General features: G+C 41.6%; 1 protein-coding gene across 2 annotated transcripts; it reads right to left on the bottom strand.

Moving 5' to 3' along the window:
* Positions 1-441: 441 nt before the first annotated feature.
* Positions 442-14,574, bottom strand: KCNG3 (potassium voltage-gated channel modifier subfamily G member 3). Of its 2 annotated transcripts, none has more exons than XM_032184142.1 (2): positions 13,915-14,574; positions 442-5,497 (listed from the first exon to the last, which is right to left on the bottom strand). In XM_032184142.1, exons 1-2 carry the CDS (start codon positions 14,568-14,570, stop codon positions 4,852-4,854), a joined length of 1,302 nt encoding a protein of 433 aa, XP_032040033.1. In that variant the 5' UTR covers positions 14,571-14,574; the 3' UTR covers positions 442-4,851. The 2 variants fall into 2 exon arrangements, with proteins under 2 accessions (XP_032040033.1, XP_032040034.1); XM_032184143.1 differs by having other exon boundaries at positions 13,948-14,574.
* Positions 14,575-21,710: the final 7,136 nt, after the last annotated feature.

Here is a 21,710-nt window from a genome sequence, read left to right as displayed (position 1 = left end):
ATTTTATTTATTTGACCAAAGATTCCTCTGTGGCTCTTAAAATTTCATGTCAAGCATATTTGTACTTGTCAGTTGTGCTTGCTCCCTGGCAGCCTTCTTGATGCTTAACCTATTACATCATCTATAAAAGATATTCCCTACTTGATGTTGCACTTCACAAATCATACAAAATATTAGCTTTCCACTATAAAACAGGTGTTATGTTGTTTGTTCCACATGTTCTGGGGCAAATCATGAGCTGACATAAACAATTATAGATTTAGCAAAACCAGAAGACTTTTTTTGCCTTTCTCACTTAAGAAGACTCCTTATTATAAACAGGGATCTGTTTTACCTAGCAGGAACTAGTGTCACGTATACTGATGTGTATGTTTGCTATTACAAACAAATACTGGAAAATGTTTTCTGAAGAATTTCCTTTTTTTAAATCAGCGATTTTTATTTTTTTTTTTTTAATAGAGCAACATAATGTTTCTTTGCTGTGCAGAGCTAAGGTTGTTTTCCATCAAACATCTCAGAAGCATATTAGGAAGGAATAATACTAAAAAAGTTAAGGTACATAAAAACGGCCAAAATTTTAATTGTGAGTTTTTATCCTGAACCTCTTATCTGGGAGAAAATTCAGAGCAGAGCAGTCCTTGTTCATCTTGCTGGTTCGCAGGAGACTCGCTGCTGTGACTACTGAATTCAGTGGCTGCTGCATGTGCATCACTGCTTCTGGCAGGCATTTAGGACTTGTACGGTTTTGTGGGCACTACACAGAGGGGAAGAGACCAAGCGACTTGATCCTGTAAGGACTTGAGTTTTATTTCAGAAACATCAGGGCTGAACACTAAAAAAAGATGAAAACTGATTCCTCTAAGGGGACCAACTTTCAGATATGTTGTTAAAACCCTGTACCTTTTCCTTTAAATATGTGGGTATCAAGGTGGGTATAGAGGATTTTTATCTTCATCAAGCTTGCTCTGGGTATAGCAGGATCAACCACTGTACAGTAAGAATTAATATCACATATTTAAACGGCTGATCCCTGGGCTAGTAAAACCTAAAAATCACCAGTTGATTGAATTAATTATTTTTGTTTGGTTTTGGTTTTTGTTTTGTTTTGGGGAAGGTGTTCATAAAAACAGTATCATTTTATAGCCTTACATCAAAGGAAATTGTGTTCTTCCATTCTTTGTTATTTTGGGGATGGTGCTTTGTGTGGAACTGTAGAAGGAAAATATATTGTGGGCACCTTTCAGTTACAGTGATTTCAGTAATGATCAAATGTTTTTAAGTGGCACTGAGCACCTTGAAGGACTGCAGCCAATATACAGTTCCCAGTAGGTCAGTCCTAAGGATCAAACCTAGTGTGTAAGTGTGATTAACCTTTGCTGTCATCAAGATATTTAATGACAGTTCAAAATTCATTGGCATGGGGTTTAGCTTTAGACAAACAGGCTGGGTCACAATTATGTAAGTTATTTTTATTTTTGCCTAGTTTTACTATGTTTGTATTTTATCTAATTTGTTCCTGTAAATGTTTCAAATAATGAAAGAGGTACTATCCATGAAATATTTTTACTGTGTTGGCTTCAAACTGGCAATTATTAGAAATGAGCCACTTTGTCCTCATTTGGCTTTGAAATGCTGTAATTTGGAAAGAAAGCTCTGCATCCAATGTCTGCATAAAACGTGGCCTCAAGTACACTTTCAGTAAAAGCATCACCTGCTTAAAGATACACTTATTCTAGACCACAGAAAATTGACCATTGAAAATGTAACGTACCCTATTTACTTACTATAAAATTCTGTTTTAAAGTTACCATTGAGATCACATTACTTCAACTTGGTTTCTAAGGAAACTAAAGGCTACACACTGATAACCATAATACAACAGCAAAAAATAATAATAATTAAAAAAAAAAAGTATCTCTCGTTAGTGGGCTTATAAAGAGAGCAGTTTCAAAATAATATTTTATTATAACTCAAAAATACATCAAGGTTATTCTGTCCACATTTTGCCATACAAAAAATGAACATATACTGCTTTAAAAAAGTATATAATTTCCACAGACTTTTTCTGTTACACAATTATTTTCAGTAGATAATCTTTTTACACTGGGGAAGGATTCTTTAGCTGGAGAACAATCATAAAGGATCATTTTGTTTGTGTACCAGATATAGCCTGGATCTGTTCATCTTTGAAAACTTCCCATCCTTAATTGCTTATACAAAACGATTCATGATTCAAATTGGTATTCAGAAGTTATTATGTGCATTAGTTTGTATTCTTTCCTTTGTACAAAAAGTTAAATTTACACGTAGTGCTACAGTGCATTTTATTTTGTCTTGAAATCAAGATTGCAACGTACGTCAAAGTACATTCATGTTGTGTGCTGATTTCAAACTATTATCATCCTGGGGATGGGGTGTTTTGTGGAAAGAGGGTTCTACCCCAGACCATTGGTTTGGTTAAATACAAGGACAAAAGACAAAGTAAATTTTAAGGAGTTTTATTGGTATTTTTTCCCAAGCATTAATACTTGGAAAACAGCATATGAAAATCTGTAGGGCAAAGTTATTACGTGGGTTTTTTTCATTTTTAATGGAAAAAAACGGAGAAAAGTATAAAAAAAATAAAGGTTTTCTCCTTGAAAAGGGGGTTTTTCTGATACTGTCAAAATAAACTTGTCATTAGAAGATGAAAATGTCATTTTCCTCAATCAGCTCTGTTTGGATTGAAGTCTGAAATTTCAATTTTATCAAGAAGGAATTTTTTTGTAAGGAGGAGAAAACATTTCACCTGACAATAATGTATAATATATGCAGGATATATATAGGTACACATGCAGGAATACAGAGCCAGCATCTCTGCTGGTGTAAAACATCTAAGTGCCTCTGAAGTCGCTACTTACCTAGCTAACATCAGCTGTGAATCTCACCTAAGACAGAACTTTTTGCTGATATTTATCTCTCTGTGGACGCAAGAGAACATTCCTGAACTACATAATTTCAATACAAAAGGCATAAATATAGCAGTATAGGGAAGTTTAGAGCTGAACGCCAGAACATCAGTGGCAAGAAACAGAGGTATGTCTGTAACTTTACTTAATAATGTGTTCTTTAAAAACTACTGAAGGAATTGTCAAGCTTGTCTGTGAGGAGGCTACTAAAGTTCTTTCCAGGTCTTCAGAAAAACTGTATTTGCAATGTAATTCCTTAAGACTACTTAAGACTAAGACCACTTAAAATGCTAAATGAGTTTTTCAAGTCTTGAGTGCTCTTTTCATGGTAGAGCCTTCAACATACTGGTCATTGACCAACGTGGCATTTCTATTTGAGTGAGCAGTTCCAGAGATGTGTTTTCTAGGTGGTACTCATTTTATTTCTAGAGCTGTTAACAAATACATATATAAAAGATGCTTTTACAGCACAGTAATAGTAAACGCATTATTTTCAGGCAAGCACATCAAATTCAACTATGCCGATGACTCTGAACTTCCAGGTTAATAATGATGTTTATTGGTACCCAAATTTGTAAAGCTATACCTAAATATGTTTTAGTATCCAACTGCACAGTTCTATATAGCAGCTTTTCAGAATTATACTGAACAAGGCTATTTAGCAGTACTACACAAGAAATGTAGTGAACAATATTTCAGAACCTAACTTGATTCATTTTAATTTTCTAGTTACATTGGAGAATATACCCTTTTGCCAAGCGCAACTTACACTTCTATATTTTACTTTCTTTGATCTCTTTTGGGCTTTTTACAGTTGTTTTTAAAACTTCTATGAAAGTAAAATGTACCCTTCTGTAAGGATTGCTGAATTTCAAGATGATGACAAGTCTCATCTGACAGGGAGCAGCTACTCTTGTTTTCCAGTGCTTTCTCTGGACTGTTTCAAGTGTTGGAATCTTATAATTGGTCTTAAAGGACTTTCACTACGATATATATATGTTCGTTTAAATGGGAAAAAATATGTTTGTGAATATGTAACTTCAGGTGGATGGAGTTGAACTGAGTGTATGTAAAATTTGGATAGCTCCCCCACTAAACTACCAGCAAATATATTTATCAATGCCTGAATTTTTATGCTGACCTTTATAAAGTACCACACTTCTATTAAACATTTGGTTGCAGAGAATAAAGTAATTGTGGTTAAGGAAGTCCTTGCTACAACGTTCAAAGGTATATGTACTCTTTTTAGTTATTCCACTATAAATTCAGAGCAAAGACACTGACTCCACTGTTTTTTAATGGAAAATCTGTGTGCTTCATCAAAGATCAGAATCAGACCTCAAGCTTTTTTTCCCTACTGACCTATATTCTTCATCTTTTCTAAGTCACAGAACCAGCTGTACTGTGTTGTGAAGCTCAAAAGTAGCAGCAATTCTCCTTCAAGTATTTAGTTTGGTTATCTGGGTTAGAAGTAGAGATACTTCAGGCAAGAGAGTATGATGCCTCTATAGAGCATTTAGATTTTTAATCTTTGAAAAACTTCTGCTACACATTGCTTTGAATGATATAGGATGTAATTATGGGAATGACGAAACTCAACGTTAAGCACATTTTTTGTTCTGCTTTTGCGTGGAAAGGCAAACTGAAGACCAAACTGGTCTGGTGGAGGACTTCTGAATCCTCTTGTGTTGTTCTCTCAAATTTGAAACATCACTCCCTCTCCTTGCAAGGTGCCCAAGGCAGGTGGTCATCCTTCCTGTCTGAATGGTGACGGGCTTTCTCCAGGCTGGCGAGAATGTTGTTCCATAGGACCATCCAGTCAAGGAGGACACGTGAAGAGACTTTCCACCACCTTCTCCTAAGACAAAGCTTAGCAAGTAACTACAACAGAACTCAAGTTTGGTCAATTTAAGAATTCAGCTGAGAGGCTTCTACTGTACCGAGCAGACCGGAACTTGAGCTCATGGTAACACTGCACGAAGCTATGATAAATGAAGGTGATTGGCAAGGCTAGTAAAACGATGCCACTAACCACGCAAATTCCTCCGAGAATCCTTCCTGGTACAGTGATGGGACACATGTCACCATAACCAACCGTGGTCATAGAGATGATCACCCACCAACAAGCAGCAGGGATGCTGGCATAATCCTTATTCTTTGTTCCCAAGTCCAGCCCATTTTCAAGAAGCTGGGAAAGTGCACTGAAAATTGCCATAGCAACACAGATAAAGACAAGGAGCATCACCATCTCTCTGTAACAACGCTTCAGAGTCAGACCAAGTGTTTGAAGGCCAATGAAATGACGAGCCAGTTTAATCACCCAAAAAATCCTCATCATTCTTAAGACCCTCAAGGTGACTCCAGCCCTCTGAAGCTGTGAGTTTTCCCCTGTAAAAACTGTCATTAGAACAGAGATGTAGTAAGGAGTAATTGCCAGTAAATCAATGATGTTGAGAGGTCTTCTGACAAACTCACACTTGTTTTTTGAAACGATGAACCTCACAATGCACTCTGCAGTGAACCAGCCTATGCAGATAGCTTCAATTATCCTGTCAAAAGAAACAAAATACAGTATTTATGTTCTGAGGAAAGGCTTTAGTGCCGGTTTGTTTTTTCATGGACATTACCAAATTGACTTTCAGACCTTCACAAGCAACAAACAAAAAGCCACACTATTCTTATTCTGAAAATGTAACACCAAATTTCAGCAACTAACCTTAGGATCTAGTGCAGAGTTTAAACTGATCTGTGGTAAGAACCCCATCACTGATCACTTTCTATGAATTACAGATTCTAGTCCTAATACTGGACGCATATGCCTACAAAATCTGGAACCCTGCAGGAAATGATGGAGTGCCAGTGCATAACATAATCTAGAATACTTTGTTTGTTTTTGTTTAAAATCTGTAAGAACTGATCCACTTACAAATGCCAATGACTGTGGATCAGTGAACTGGCAATGTGTTGAACCAGACTGCTAAACTGAAATGGAAGTGAAGATGGAGTAGGAGGAAATCAGCTTTTGCATCAGATAATTCATGCAAATTGGCTGTTCAAGAACCAGCCGAAACCAGTCTTATTTGCATCCTAAACAGAGCCTAACCAAGAACTGTATTCAAAACTTTATAATATCAACACTAAATACAGGTGATATTTTATTCTTCACAGTTGGGTACACATAGTACCAAAGTAATAAGCTTGTGTCCTTCCATTTACTGCTAGGCTTGGCATTATGAAAGTTTTTCTTTTAAATGTAACTCCCCGTAAACTGTGTCACAGTGAAATGTCAAGGTAAGCAAAGCAATAGGCGAGATCATCTTCTTGCCAAATACAAATAGCAGCCCTGATTAAAGAAAGCATTGCTGTCCTGGAGGGTGATTTCATTACATTTCTGAATGTTTTAAAATCCCAGTGCAGCACATGAGACTTGAGAGAGCATTCTCAGCCTCAAACCACTAGAAGGTAGGAATGGGTATCAAAATAACCCTTAAGACTTCAAACTACACTCACTTATTTAATGTGGGAGGGAATGGGAGCTAATATTTCCCTATTTCCTTTGTTTGCTTATCTTTTTTCAACAACATTTTGTGTAAAGAAAAAGCCGTTTATCAGTGCCATCTCTACCAACAGCTCTGAAAGGAAAGTGAGATGAGATTGGAGACTGAAAATGCTAGATGAAACCAGAGAGTTTTCTTTCTACTGCAGGGATCCTAACAAGGTACTGTCTACAGAAACAGTAGTGATTTGTAAGTAATAATCTGTCATTTGAAACATAAAATTTTGTTTCCCTAACAGGTTTTCTTTTTTTGTTACCATTTCTGAAATCTGTTATTATTAAGACAGTGGCCTGCTAGAAGAACAAAGTCTTCTGTAACTCCTGTAATTATACTACTAGACTCTATAAACCAACTCTCATAAAAGTGTCATACACTAAAATTTTATTTATTAATTTCATTTTATTCATTCATTCACTTTAGTTTTATGTGAAATAGTAGAGGCAACAGTAATAGTCAGTCGACATAAAGTTGTAAGTTAAGTCATAATTCCAGCCACAGAAAATTTAAATGAACATGAATTAACTACTCAGGGAAGTAGTTACATAAAATCAGACCTTGCTATGACCTTGTTATTCATGTTTCATGAATAAAAATGAAAGTCCTGTAAGCAAGAGGCCTTTCTTAATAAAGGGCTTATAAAATACTTGATCATGTTTGCAACTTCTGTTGTAAAGACCTCTGAATTTTAAAAATAGCTTCTTCTGAAGAATTAAATGTTGCTTTAAAAACTAAGCTTTTGAAGGTGTTCATGTTTCTGTTAATAATGGCCGTGGTAACTGTCATGCCAATTTGTTTGGTAAAAGAAAATTCAGGTCATAATGTCACCTAAACAAATCTTGTACTGAATATATGCAAGTGTTTGTATGAATGGATTATCATTCCTTCATGTTGAAAAATCAAGAAAAAATGTTAATGGGTAAATTCACTTCAACCATTTTAATATACATGACGAGGAAATATATAAGAGTTTCTCTAGTAAAAGTAGCCAGACAGCAAGATCACACATTATCAGTGTGTCCTTAATGGACACACTGATAAAAGTTGGATGTCCTTAAAGTTGGCTATTTAAGAACTCATAATTGTTAAAAGAAAAAAATGCTTCTGGAAATAAATTTGCAGCCAGGAATATTCTACAATTCTGACAAACTCCATTACCATCTTACAAGATTTGTTTGGTAGTTATGCCTATGCCTAGGATGTTGAACATTTACATGAAAAAGCAATTCTTAATTTTACAATTTAAAGCTGTTTCAAATGGTATTTCCTGATGCCCCTATAACATTGAAGGTGTAATTCCTTGATTTTATCACAAATTAGGCAGGTTATCTCTGAGTCAAGCTTTGAGGAAGCTTGGTCCTAATAGTTGTGGTATCTTAGAAGTCATATTTATGAATCAGTATTGATTCAGAGGTCTGGTATAACTTTGGGAAGTAGTTGTGCAAGTAAAAATCCATGTTAGATGAAATGTGATCAATCTGTTGTTTTACTCTGTCAGTCCTTAGCACAAGAGATACTGTAAATCAATTATACTTCAATAGGGAGGACTGGAGAGTCTTTTATTGTAGAACAGACTACACGACAGCTAAGAAATATTACTTGATGTAAAAATGACAAAGCAAGATCAAGATAGTGGAGATGCATTGCTTCCACTTGACAACATATTGCACTTCAATGTCTCTGTTTTTTTTATCTATCGTTCTCAGCAATTACAGACATCCTGGCTAGGAAGAAGATAAAGAAGGGTCTTTCCCTCCTACTTAGCCACCAGTGAAACGTGTTGTTCCTCCTCTTGTGTCACTCTTTTTTGCTTTTGTAGATGGGTTTCAGCAGTCCTGATGTATCGCATAAGTGCTTAGGTGAGCACAACTAGGAACCTCTGGCCTGTTGTGAAAGCTAGAGTGCTACATACTACATTTCTACTTTCAGATTAAGTCTCCCTCTCCCTTACAGTGACTTATCTTTGTAACTAAGTTATATCCTTGTGAATGGAGAAATAAAATTTAATAAGAAAACCAAAATTAAGTCCTTAACTTCATACTAAATTAAGTTTTTTTTTTTTTAAAGCCAACTAAAATGTATTCACTTAGAAGACTAAAGTAACTGTATCTTCTGTAACCAATTCCTAAAATATTTGCTGCATATTCACATGACAGACTGCCTGTTCATGAAATAATATGCTCTTTAAGCATCTATAGCTATATAATTAAATCATGAGCTTTATTTGGTAAAATGTAGTACCTATTCTGGTTTGTTGTGTTTTTTATCTGTTCAGTTTTAAAATAGCTGGTATTCAAGAAGGAGATGGGAAATTAAAAACAAGTCTATTAAGTGTTTCCTTAAGTGTTTCCTTCCAAAATCGGAATAATTGGAGAATATTAAGTCCTAGTTTTTAATAAGTTATGGGTTATTTCTGCTCAAACTTACTGTCCATTGGCCCAGACCTAAGTACATGAGTGTGTGTTTTTTTTTCCTCCTGAAGTTGTAAGCCTCTTGGTACTTAACAGGTTTTCAAGATTGCTTTAATGAGTGTGTTGTCCATTAACTGAAAATAAAGCCTTTGTGAGCCTCATTTCTACTGTAATTCAGTTACTGTTTAATTTTCTGTTCCATCTGATAACAACCTTTCAGAATAGGCTATTTTATGTACACTGAGTTAAACTGCTTGAAAATTCTTTTCGTGCACTAACAAGACTATTTTATTATGCTAAAAAAAAAAAATCACATTGGAAACATCATCAAATATTTCAACTTAGCATTACACTTTGGCCCAGCATGCTAATGTGTATACTTTTAATATCCACTGGTGAGTCAGTTGAAATCTCCCCAAAATATTCATTAGTGGCACTATTACTGATTAAACTTGTAAATAAAACATACATATCAACAGGACACACGAGGAAAACAGATGATACAGTTAAAGACAGTATATGACAGGATTAAGGTCTGTCAGCACTGATTTGATAAATTGTTGCTAAAGCCTATTTCCATGTAAGATACATTAAGCCTCAAAAATGTCCAAGCAGTAGAGAGAATGATCAAATTCGTGCTCAGGAAGAATCCAAGCCATTTCAGCAAAAGGTCTTTTTTAATCCTTTTGAAATCAACAGGATTTCTGCCTCGCTACAAACTGCAGAGCAAGGGCAACAGAACAGCTAGTTTCACTGCATTAAAAACCTTGCTGGTGTTTTTCCCTTCTGTCCCTCTTTTGGTAGCAATCATATCTCCCGATGCATTAAATGCCGGTGCATGCCTCCTGGGGGGGATGTAATGACCAGCACTACCCTGGGAAAGAGAGGGGACAATGCCCCACAGCTCTCAGTGAACACCTGGAGTTGAACATCCCAGCCCTGGTGTCCTCAGCGTCTTTTCCATATATGTTGCTCTCAGGAGTAGCACCTAGCCCTGGTGAGGTTGTTGAGGTTCCCCTGTAGCCAGGAAGTGATGAATGTCTTTTCTTTGTGTTATCTCTATTTTTTTAAACTCTTAAATTCGTTAGAAGAATCCACATCTGTGTTTTGAAATTGGGTCTGTAGTTCCATGCATTACTTTCAGCCTACTTTTAGAACTTAGGCAAAAATATGGCGTTCAGGCTAGATCTTACACAAGAAAGAATGTCTTATTTTTATGAACGGGTGTTGGGCATGAACATTTGGGTGTTCTGAAATAATAATGATTTTTGTGCTCTAAAATTCAAATGCAACTTTTTAAGCTGATGTTTTGCAGAGATGAAAAAAGCCTACTGGCATCTGTTGAGAAATGCTGTTTGGAGAAGTTACTGTGTTTATTTGCTTTTGCTTAACAGCACGGCAATCATACATGCTTTACAACTGAGGGATTATTTCAGTACAAATTTAATCATTCTGTAAGTAAAAAAAAAAAAAGGGGGGGGGGTAACAGTCTCTTCTTGTGCTAACAAGCTATTCATATTTAGTATTAGAAAAATAGTTTTAAGAGGTGTAGATAGAACTGTACTGGCTTTAAGTCAAGCAGCTTCAAATGACTTCCTATTACAAGCTTAAACTCTCCCCAAAAGATTATGCTTACGATCAGTTAATGGATGAGTCCCTGACCAGAGACTCACAGTATGCATCTGTTGGCATTGATCAGAGGAGAGCAAAGATGACTTGAAATTGCCAGAAGCAACAGAAGGGGAGACAGGTGTCCCTGCTGTCTGCTCCTAAACTGTGCAAATCTGATGCAAATCTTTAGCTCTGATAAGTGAAACGTGCCAAGACAGGGAAGAGAGCAAAATCATAAAGTGCAAGAAAATTTCAATAACTCCTTCCTCATCCTAAGCATGGACCTGGGGAAGGCAATCCCTCTGCAAGTCAGGGAATTATATTATCAGTGTCCCTGAGACCTGTGAAATTCAGAGGTCAGATTCTTTATCCCTCTCCTTAAAAAGCCTTAGAGTTTTCTGTTGCCCTCTGAAGGGGATTACGGCAAAGGATCAGAAACAGCCATGCGCTGTTCACCTTTTGACAGCATGGTCATAATGAAAAGTTATAACAACATATGGGTTTCTGTGAAAGATATGGGAAAAGCTGGGTGGACTCAATTCTTCTGGTGAAGAGGTGTTTCTGTAATAATAACAAACAGAAATAATAAACACAGCTGGTATTAATTGGCAGCAGTAGTAACCCTTATTGCAAACCTCATTAAAGAGGCTGATTTTGTAAATGATGTGGAGTTAGTTACCACCTTGCCTCTAGAAATGATGTCCAGATAAGGTGGAGACACCCCAGTAGAGCTGTTTTCACTACAGCTGCCCTGAGTGGTTCTGGAGGTGGTTACCGCAGCTCGGCCACAGAAATTACCCGTGTGGCACCTTTCCAAACCATAAGTAACATAACATTGAGGAAAGGACAGTTGCTTTTTTATTGGTAAGCCTATGAGAAACTGAAAATACCAGAGAGATTTTAGGGTTGCTGAATTTCCAGAGGTAATTCTCATCTCTTCTAAGCACTGATCTAATAGTTGGTTACACCCAAAGTCTGCATTCTAAGGAGTTCTAGAGAAGCCCATTCACTTTTCATTTTTAAAAGTTTTCAAAATATGTTTTTAGGATAATGTAGTCTTTGTACTAGTAATTATAGTGCTGTATGTCAAAACCCACTTGCTTACAGCAGTAATATCACAACTTCTCCTGAGAAAAATACCGTTGTATTATGTTAGATAGAACTTTATTTTAATGAAATTTAATAAACAAAAGCCAGGATTTGGCTTCAGACTTTTAGATAGATTGAGAACTAGCAGCCAGGTGTTTACAAGCACTCTCACTTAGGATGGATGGCATCACCAGAGTACACAAATCCTTTCTGTACTTGGCAAGTAAAAGTAGTAACTTAACCAGATTGCTCAAAATTAATCGTAGCTCACTGCTTTTTTCAAGATATTGCAGGCATTTTAGTCATGACACTGCATACACAATAAAGAAAGGAGTGGCTCCCATAAGAGAACAAGGCCACCTCAGCAGGTGACAAGCTGTGGACAGACAGGAACACGTTTGTATCTGTCTTCAGTGTGTTCACCATTAAATTGCTATCAATTCACATTTGCTGTGATAGCACATGGGTGAAGACACATGCAAAATGAGCCAGCCTGTATTTAGTGCTCATCTGCAACAAGATTTTTGGAAGAAAACAGTTAGAAACTGTTCAATGGCAACTTTTATTTATACCCCCTTTTTTTTTTTTTTAATTGCAATTCCATAGACTGCTGCAGCTGGTCCTAAAAAAAACCTCACCCTGTCATTGACAAGGTCCTTTCTTTTTTAAAAGTAACCTTCAGTGCCCTGACAAGTGCTTGGCTACACACTATTTCACAAATACGTAAGACCTTATCCTTCAAAAGCTCAGTATACAATTTAGTCGCTCAGAGGAGTAAAATCATGTGTATATCTACACAGGTTCTTGAAGATGAAGGCACTACGAAAGAAAAATTACATGTCATCAGCCTTGTTCATCTGCAACTCCCAGTAAGTGAAAAATCGTTAACTTCCACATCATACAGATGCGATCAAAGATATCACCAAAGTCATTTATACCACTGCATATATTTTCAGCTATGTTTTTGGGGGGAGGGGGGTGTCTAAGCAATTTGCTGCCTTACACAGATCACCCAGAGCTTCTTCACTTTGAGGTAACAACAAAGATTAAGGTTTTTAACTGGAAGAACCTCTAAGAGCAACTTTTGACTGCATGTAGGCAGGAATCAAGAGCTTCTAAGTCTGTATCTGCTTTCTTTTTGTTCATACAATTAATGCTTTGGCTCAGCTACAAACAGAAATACAGGTGCACTTTCCATTAAGTTAATGGAAACTATGAAAATACTTTCCAAGGAATTAATTTGGCTACTAAGATATAATATATCACATTCCAATTAACTCTACAGTAAAGGATGGTAATTTCATAATGACTAGGCTGCAATTTCACTGTAGGGCCCCCATAGCAGAGTAGAAGCTGAAAACTTTTGTTGAATACTCTATATTTTAAACTAAAGAAGAAGGCGGAAAACATGAGAAATGTTTACTTTTATACTATCTATATCTGAATCTTATTTATGAGAGAAGTCTTACTGGAGTGGTCCTGATCCTGTTCTCGAGAGAATGGAAGATGGAAAGCAATGGTACCGAAGTCAGCAGAGTCACATCGATGTAACCCTGAGCTGAGGTCACAAAGATGACAAAAAAAGGCCTCCGTCTGACTGGTGTAACACCAGGACTGAGCCGTATACCCCCATGCCCTGGTTGCTGCAGCTGTTCCACAACGTTAGTGTCTTTATACACGTTTTGTCAAAAGGAAATGTAAACATCTGCTACGTACATATCCTGGGGCACTGTGCGATGCATCTGCAGGAGCTTAATGCTCAGGCTGATCATCTCCGGTGCCTCTATACAGAGGAGCCGAGCGGCAGAGGAATAGGGTCCGGCTGCCGCCCCATGCGAGGTGTTCCCAGATCAGCTCCCTAAGACAGGGTGTTCTCCTGTGTGAACGCACGCAGCGCGCTCTTCCCCAAGTAAAAGAGAAGGGAGCTGCTTTCTTTCAGGCTTTATTTTCTTTTTTTTAATTTTTTTTTCTCCCCCTTGTGAGCCTCCCTAGGTGGGTGAGGAGCCCCCCGTGCCTCCAAAGAGGGGCACAGCAGTGCTGAGACAAGAGGGGCCGGCGCCTTTGGAGGAGTGGGAGCCGCGTCCCGATCGCTCCGGCTCCGCTCCGGTTCCGCTCCGGCTCCCCCGAGCCCCCCTATTCTCCGTCCCCGGGCTGATTTCGGGGTTCAGGGGGTGCGGGCGGGGAAGCGGCGCGGCCCCGACCCCCCGACACCTGCAGAGAGCATCGCGACGAGCGGCGGGACACAGCGGACGGGACACACTGGGAGGGGGCGGACAGCGGGAAAATAAAGGATCCTCCTACCCTGAGGGCTCCCTCACTGACTCTGCTGTGTACCTGCTCTGCTCCTCCACGCTGCGGTTCTCCGGCGCCCGCCACTCGGGCAGGGTGCTGGCGCACAGCACCACCATGGACACGATGACGAAGAGGATGGAGACGGTGGCCAGGACCTGGGCGGCCAGGGAAGACGTGGGCTCCTCGAAAGTCCTCCGCATCCTCTCCAGCCACTTGCCGCCCTCGCCCCCCGCTGCCCGCCGCCCCTTGGCCCGGGGGTCGCCGCCCGCGTCCCCCGCCGGCTCCTCGGGGCAGTAATAGGGCCGCGACTCGGCCAGGCGGTCGTCGAGGCGGCGTTGGCAGCAGTAGTCGAGGTGGGAGCCCTCCAGCCCCCAGTAGAGCAGCTCGTTGTAGAAGGAGAGCTCGCACATGTGCGGCACGAAGCGCAGGTGGCCGTGCCGCACGTAGAGCATGATGAAGCCGAAAGCCTCCGAGTGCCGGTCGAAGAAATACTCGTTCCGCTCCCGGTCGTAGTCGTCGCACACCTCCAGCACGTCCTGCTCCGACAGGCAGCCGTGCAGGCGGCTCACCCGCCGCAGCGGGAAATCCTTCAGCACCTCCCGGGAGAAGGAGTACCGGGTGCCCCCGACGTTCAACACCACCGGGGGGCCGCGGCCAAAGTTCATGGCTTGGGCGGGACGGAGGAGGAGGAGGAAGAGGAGGAGGAGGAGGAGGAGGAAGAGGGGCAGGGGCAGGGGCCGGGCCGGGAGAGGCGGGGGGCGGCAGCGGCTGCCCCGGCTCCGGCTCCGCTCGCACCGCTGGCGGCTCCCGCTCGGCGACGGGGCGGGCGGGGAGGGAAGGAGGGAGGGATGGAGGGAAGGAGGGAGGGATGGATGGAGGGAGGGAGGAGAGCCGGGGGGGGCGGGAGAGGCGCCGCCGGTACCGGGGAGGGATGGAGGCGGCTCTCCCCCCCGCGGGTCTCCCCGGCGAAGTTGGCCGCCGGCGGTACCCGGGCAGGGGGCTGCGGAGCGGCGCTGCCGCCTCCCCCGAAGGGCTGTCCCCGGCCGGGGACCCGCGCACATCTGGAGGAGGAGGAGGAGGAGAGGGGGAGGAAGAAGAGGAGGCGGCGCTCCTTCTCCTCCTCCCGTGCCGTGCGGGCAGAGTCGCGAGGCGCAGCGGGCGCCCCCTGCCCCGCTCCGGCCCCCCGCCGGCTTCCCGACGCCCCGCCGCGGCTCACATCGGGCACCAGCTGGTGCCACCCGGGCCGCCCTCCAGAGCTTGGATTTCAGGGGTCTGCAGCACGCACAGGGAGCTCCTCACTTCCACCTCTCTCGCCTCTCTCCCTCTCTGGTACCCTAACACTCCGGCTCTCAGGGCTGAGCCTTTTTCCGTGCTCGCCACCACCTGGAGCATCTCCCGGAGCTCTCCCCTCGGGGCGATGCCTCCAGGTGCCGGCGTGCTGCCAGGACAGAGGGCAGGTGAGTGCCTCTTCTCCCCGCTGATCCCAGAGGTTTTACGGCCCAGGGGCTCCGCCTGTAACAGAACACCCAGGTTAGGGCAGTGCTCCGCCACCCCCGCCCTTTCCTGCTCCAGATTCAGGGGTTTCTCTTGGCAGCCTTTGCTGCTGCTGCCATGTTACTTCCCCAGCTGAGGTTTGCAGGATGCCTTACAAGAAGCGGATGGCCGTGTGATTCTGTAGAGCCGCTTGTTTTAAAGGAGAATGCGATTAAGCACTATTATCTTATCGCCGTTTGGCCTCTGTCTATAAAACACTTGGAGAGAGGTGGGGATAAATGCCCACGGTGCCTCCAAAAGGGCTTCGGCAGCGCCCCTCGCGCGGCGCGGCGAGCGGCCGCTAGAGGTCACAGTCAGTCGGTGTTCTCGCTTAGCTGACTGAGAAGAAAGGAAAACCACCCAAACTCCGGCTGCAGGATGTAGTAAAGTATACACGTCAGTGTGCTGCACCCCAGTAAGGGCATCTTTATCTCCTTTTAGTCATTCTGATTCTGGTGCTATTTTTTTTTTTTTTCACCCATATAGCTGGAAAGATTCTTGCTTCCAGCAGCTGCAGCTATTTCATGTGTCTTGCCTGCTAGTTATTTTTATAAGCAACAAACACTCTTCTAAACCGCTTCACCTCTCTTTGGATATGCTTCTGCCCTTCATTCTTCCAGAAACAGTTACTGGAGTATCTGATTTAAAAAAAAAAAAAAAATAGAAAAAGTAGCAAAACCTGACTAGGGCTGTCAGTGATAATGAGTTACCCAGGTGCTTCTGGCTTTGCAATTTGTCATGCTTGCTGCTCCACATGTTTTAACCCCCTTCATCCTTTGTAGCAAGTTGGCAGAAGAGGGGACGGTCCAAACTACTGGGTCTGAGGATGGATGAGCTGCATGAAAGTGTGTTGGAGTGTGCTTTCTGGAAATCTTTAGAGACAGACAAAGCTTCCTGTGCCATGAAGCTGTGTGGCAGAGCAGGTAAAGTACCAGGCATGCTACAGTCAGACTTTATCTTGCAAGTGACCCAGTGGATAAAGCATTATAGGTTGGTCTGATGCACGTTTCTATTTGAGTCTTTCTTTTAAATATGGGCTACAATGATTTCCTTCTTTGGAATAACAGCAGTAAGCAAAGCTAACCTGACAACAGCCGTGCCAGTTGCTGGATTTTACCCCTCTGTAGTCTAGCATGTTGCAGTTTACTTATTTTAGTTATAATTACTGACTTTCAATCGAGGAGATTTGTTCTAGCTAGCTGGTGTCAATAGCTGTAAGCAATGTGTTCTCACGCCAGGAGCAGTAATTTACCAGGAGCAAAAATTCAGATTTTAGACAGGATTTGTAATTTTCTTGCAAGTGTTCTGATCTGTGGCCTTTTCAGACTGGTCATGCTGCTGTCATTATGAAATAGCAGTTTTATTGCTAAATGTGTGGAAGTTCCAATGGCTTCGTAGGACTTACTCAGGAGTTACAAGTGTCAGTTCAGTAGCTGACTTGTTACGGCTGTCTTATTCTTCAGGAAATTTCAGTGAGCATAATAACTTTCTTTTGTTGCTGAATTTTATGTGTCGAGACATTTGAAAAATAGGATGGAGATCCCAAAAGAGACAGAGCACTTAAAACAACTTTGTGTGACCGTAAAGAGAAACATTTAGCAATATAAGAAGGAAAAAGTATTTTAAAGGCCATTCATGGGAAGGGGGGGAAGCGTTTGAAAGTTCCAGTTGCCCTGTTTTTAAAGATTGAACCAAATTAATAATAATAATAATAAAAGTGAGCCAATAAATCAATGTAAATAGGTCAGCACAGAAATTAGTATTCAGCCTCAAGGTTAAATGGTAAAGTACAAGGCTTCAAGCAAAACTTTAGAGGGACTGAGCTGGCTGCTAATCTGACATATAGCAAAGACCTCTTTCAAGCAGTTAGCTGAGTTCAGCTGTTGAAGTATTTGGGGGTTGTCTTTTGTGTGTGTGGCTTTGTTGTTGTTGTTGTTAAATGCTCTGGAAATACACACTGGGATGTTGAATCAAAGTAATTACCCTTCTCCTGGTGTTACAGTTGTATCATTTACTGCCCAGGAGGAACTTCACAATTAATAGTCATTATGTAAAAATAGCTTTCTGTATGTCAACATTTATTTTCATGGCTTGTATTGTGCTATTGCATCCTAAGGGTATTTAATGAACTTGAAATATTTTCTACAGTTTCCAAATCTTTCTGGCCTCGTGCTGAGACCATTGTTCTGTGTTTCGAGTGCAGCACTGTGATTGCTTATTTTTTTTTAAAAAAGAGGTCATTTGCTTCTATCTTTTATGTGAACAAGCTGGCATATTTTGTTGGCGAGCTTTTTTCATAACTCCAGATCAGATCTAGTTCCTGCTGAGGTAGCTACTGAGCGATTTTGACTTGAGTGCAGGCAAAACTGGCTTTTGGTGGAGTGTCCTCTGTCAGGATCCGTGTTTGTTTTTAGCACTGCAGCACCTAGGGGCTCCAGCTGCAGAGCAGGATGCCTGAATAACATACTTGCAGACACAGAACAAAAGGTTTTCGTGGTCAGGGAGCACACAGTACCTAACATATAAAATTGTTGGGGGGGGGGGGGGGAGTATGGGATGGGAGGGAACAATGTATTTGGCAATATTTATCTTAATTACTTGAAGAGGCAATGAATAAAGAATAGAAGAAATGCTTCAGAAGGTTCAGCGTGCATGGATGCACTAGTGTTTGCAATTATCTTCAGTTTAGATGGGGGGCTGTCGTGGTTTAACCCGGCTGGCAGCTAAACACCACGCAGCCGTTCGCTCACCCTCCCCCCTCCCTCTCTGGGACGGGGGAGAGAAATGGAAAGTGAAGACCGTGAGTTGAGATAAAGACAGTTTCATAAGACAGGAAAATAATAATAACAAAATAATAATAACAATAATAATAATAATGATACAATGGTGATAATAGGAAAGTAATAATAATATGTACAAACAAGTGATGCACAATGCAATTGCTCACCACCCGCTGACCGATGCCCAGCCTAACCCCGAGCAGTCCGGCCCCCTCCCCCCGGCTAGCCACCCCTATATATTGTTTAGCATGACGTCAGATGGTATGGAATACCCCTTTGGCTAGTTTGGGTCACCTGTCCTGGGTCTGTCCCCTCCCAGCTCTTACTGCACCCCCAGCCTGCCTGTTGGCAGGACAGAGCAAAAGGCTGAGGTGTCCTTGGCTTGGTATAAGCACTGCTCTGCAACAATTAAAACATCGGGGTGTTATCAGCACTCTTCTCATCCTAAGCCAAAACACAGCATTCCACCAGCTACTAGGAAGAAAATTAATTCTGTTCTAACTGAAACCAGGACAGGGGGGATGGTTTCCACTAGATGTTTTTGCTGTTATCTAACTTCTCTGCACCAGAGCCCCCCACTGCTTCAATGTGGTTTGTGGGCTACGTAGGAAACCTCTCAGGAGAGGGGCCTATCGCCATGTATAATTGCAAAAGAAAATCTAATGACAGATGCAGTTTGGATCGTTGGTGGCACCTGACACGAGAGTACAAGTTCCCTTGTCACTGAGGCACTTACAAAGATCTGAACAATTTTGAATATGAATGTTGCTAAAAGTGGCTGAATGACATTTAGTAAGGAGCTGGGTATTCACATAGATATACATGTGCACGGAATACAATCTGCAGTTGACATTTAGAATTAGACTAAGTTATTTCATGAAACATGCTAAGAGTTTGGGAAATTTGGCTGTGAGCAATTAGCTCTGGGGACTCGATGCATTTGTGGGTCAGACAGCAAGCTTTTTCAGTGAGACACACAGCTGCCTTCCCTGTTGTCTGTCACCTCCATGTTGAGACAAAACCCAGCAAAGATTCTTGGACCTGATGCTGGGCTAATTACTGAAGGTTATTAAATTTCAGTGATCACTGGGTCAAAGGAAGCCTTCTTGGTCAGAGACTGCTGCTAGCTGGGTTCGACCAGTTTGTTACATCTGAACTCCAGGCAGCAAGACGCAAAGCACGAGGAGAAGGACGTTGCTTGCCTGAGGAAGGCAATTAGAAGGAGACTTTCTAATGGGGAATTCAAAGGCATGAACATATTTTCACAGGAGAGAAGAACACAGGAATAGATTTTCACACCACTGAGATACTTTACTAACTGCTTACCAAGGGGAAGGGAAACTGTCTGCAGAAAAGATGGAGAGAAATACTGGGATTTGGGGAAGCTGTATGTGCAGGTGAATCCAAAATATTCTCTGAGAACAGGAAGACACTGGGCCAGATGAATGCACATAAATTTTATTTTGTCGTGATCTTTACATTAGCTAATGCCAAAAATGTTAAGGGTTATGTGTTTTTTTTTTTCCTTTTTCCCTCCCCATCCTCAGCAAAGATTATGGAGCTCAGTTCAATGTGTGCATTTAATACGTGTGTTAGTGTCACTTGAGATGAATGAGGAAACTTGAGGGCATTGTATGCACTACTGGGGCCTTCAGCATCCTGTCCACCTGCCCTTGCAGATGACCTGGATCCCACAGAGGTAACACCTCATGCCTGTGTTCAGGTTACCGAGTTGAGCCCCTGTTGTGCCTCATGGAAGAGCAAGACTGGAAGTGTAGAAGCTGTGTTGGCTGGGACTTGGTGTGGATGCAAGCCTGAGTGACGAGTGGGTCACCCATGGCCTTTGGGAAAGGAATTGAGGCAGCTAGGACTCTGAATCCCCTCAATGGGGAGGAGACAGAGAGCTCTACAGAGCCAGCAAAGGCAGCATGTGTACCCCTGCCTGCTCATTTAGAGGTGGTGATGAGCACAGAGGTCTAATTAAAGTGAGACTTGGCCACAGTGAGATAGAGTCCTGCAAGTAGGGTTCTATGGGATTTGTGAAAAAATATTCCAAGGAGAAGCTCCTGGAAATGCTGGTTAGCATTTTTTGCTCCTTAGTGAGAGATAGGGTACTTCTCTATTTCATCTACGTCCTTGGGGGAAGGAGAGGAGACCTAGAAACTCTTGTCTTGCTATTACACTGCTCCAAACTTTACTCTTCAACGGAAATAAAGTTAAAAAAGGTGTTTCTGAAAAATTTCACTTGCTTCTTGACAAACAGGAGAAATACTACCTCCTGAAATACTGCTCTCCACAAATACCGAGTGACTGTTCAATTGTACTAAACTACAGTAAATGATGCAAAAATCAAGTCTTATTTTCACTTGAGGATACAAAATTAAATTGTTTTGATCTCTTACATTCAGATTTTTACCTTTAAAATGAATTATTCATCTCTTTGTCTAGTCCTAAATGTTCTTCTAGAAGTCCCAGGAAGTCTTTCTGTTGACTACACTGGTTTATAAAAAAAGATCAAACTTGCTTGCACAGAGAAATGTTTGTGTAACTATTTAAAACTTAAAGATGATGTTTAGGTTACTAAAATACTTAAACTGAAGTCAATACCTATCCAGTTAAAGTTAGTAAAGCAGTAACGTCTTTGTTCTGTTCAAACAAATCCTCTGCTTCTCAGTGAAAATGAGATCCGACCTCTTTGAAAAATCTCTCTTTTCCTGAGCCTGTCACAGCAGCACTGGAGAACTTGGTGTGTCCATATCCCTCCTCTGGACATTGGCAGCCCTGACTCTGCAGTCCATTGCGGTGTTAAAACCTTTGCATTATAAGGGCTTCAGGAACAACTGGAGTATAGCTTCATCACACTCCAGCCCAACTTTACCCCTTAGGATGTTAAATGGAAGTTTGTCTCTCGTTGCTGTGCAGATATAAACTAAAGATCCCTCGGTTACTTTCTGTAACTTATCTGACTTACCTGCAATGTATTGGAGAGTACTCTTGCTTCTGGCAAAGAGGTTGTATTATCCTAGGCTGCATGTGAACAGCTGCACACAGGCCTCCCCAGGCTCCTACACAAGCACTCTCAAAACCTAAGCAAGCTACATCGATGTTCCCCAAGTTCACTGCTGCACCGCTGGTGGGAGTTGGCATCCACCTCCTGGAGCAGTAACTTCTCACCCTGTACATCAAGTGACTACTTCCTAAATCACACGGGAGACTAGACTATGCCCTGGAATGGAAAGTAAAAGTGATCGTACTATTATCTATGTTGCACAGCCAGAAACGTTGCTTGCAGCCAGAATGAGTCACAGTCTCGTTTGATGAAGGTAGGACGTTCCTTGTGATGCTATGTTCATGTGTGACTTCCAGATGTAACAGTGTACTGGGTCTGGCTGGAATGTTAACTTTCACGGCAGCAGCCCATACAGTGCCGTACTCTGTACTTGTAGCTGGAACAGCAGTGTTATCACACCAGTGTTGTGTCTACTGCTGAGC

The sequence above is a fragment of the Aythya fuligula genome, chromosome 3 (genome assembly GCF_009819795.1).
Source record: "Aythya fuligula isolate bAytFul2 chromosome 3, bAytFul2.pri, whole genome shotgun sequence".
In the NCBI taxonomy this organism is placed as follows: Eukaryota; Metazoa; Chordata; class Aves; order Anseriformes; family Anatidae; genus Aythya; species Aythya fuligula.
This window is presented reverse-complemented; position numbering and strand designations above follow the sequence as displayed.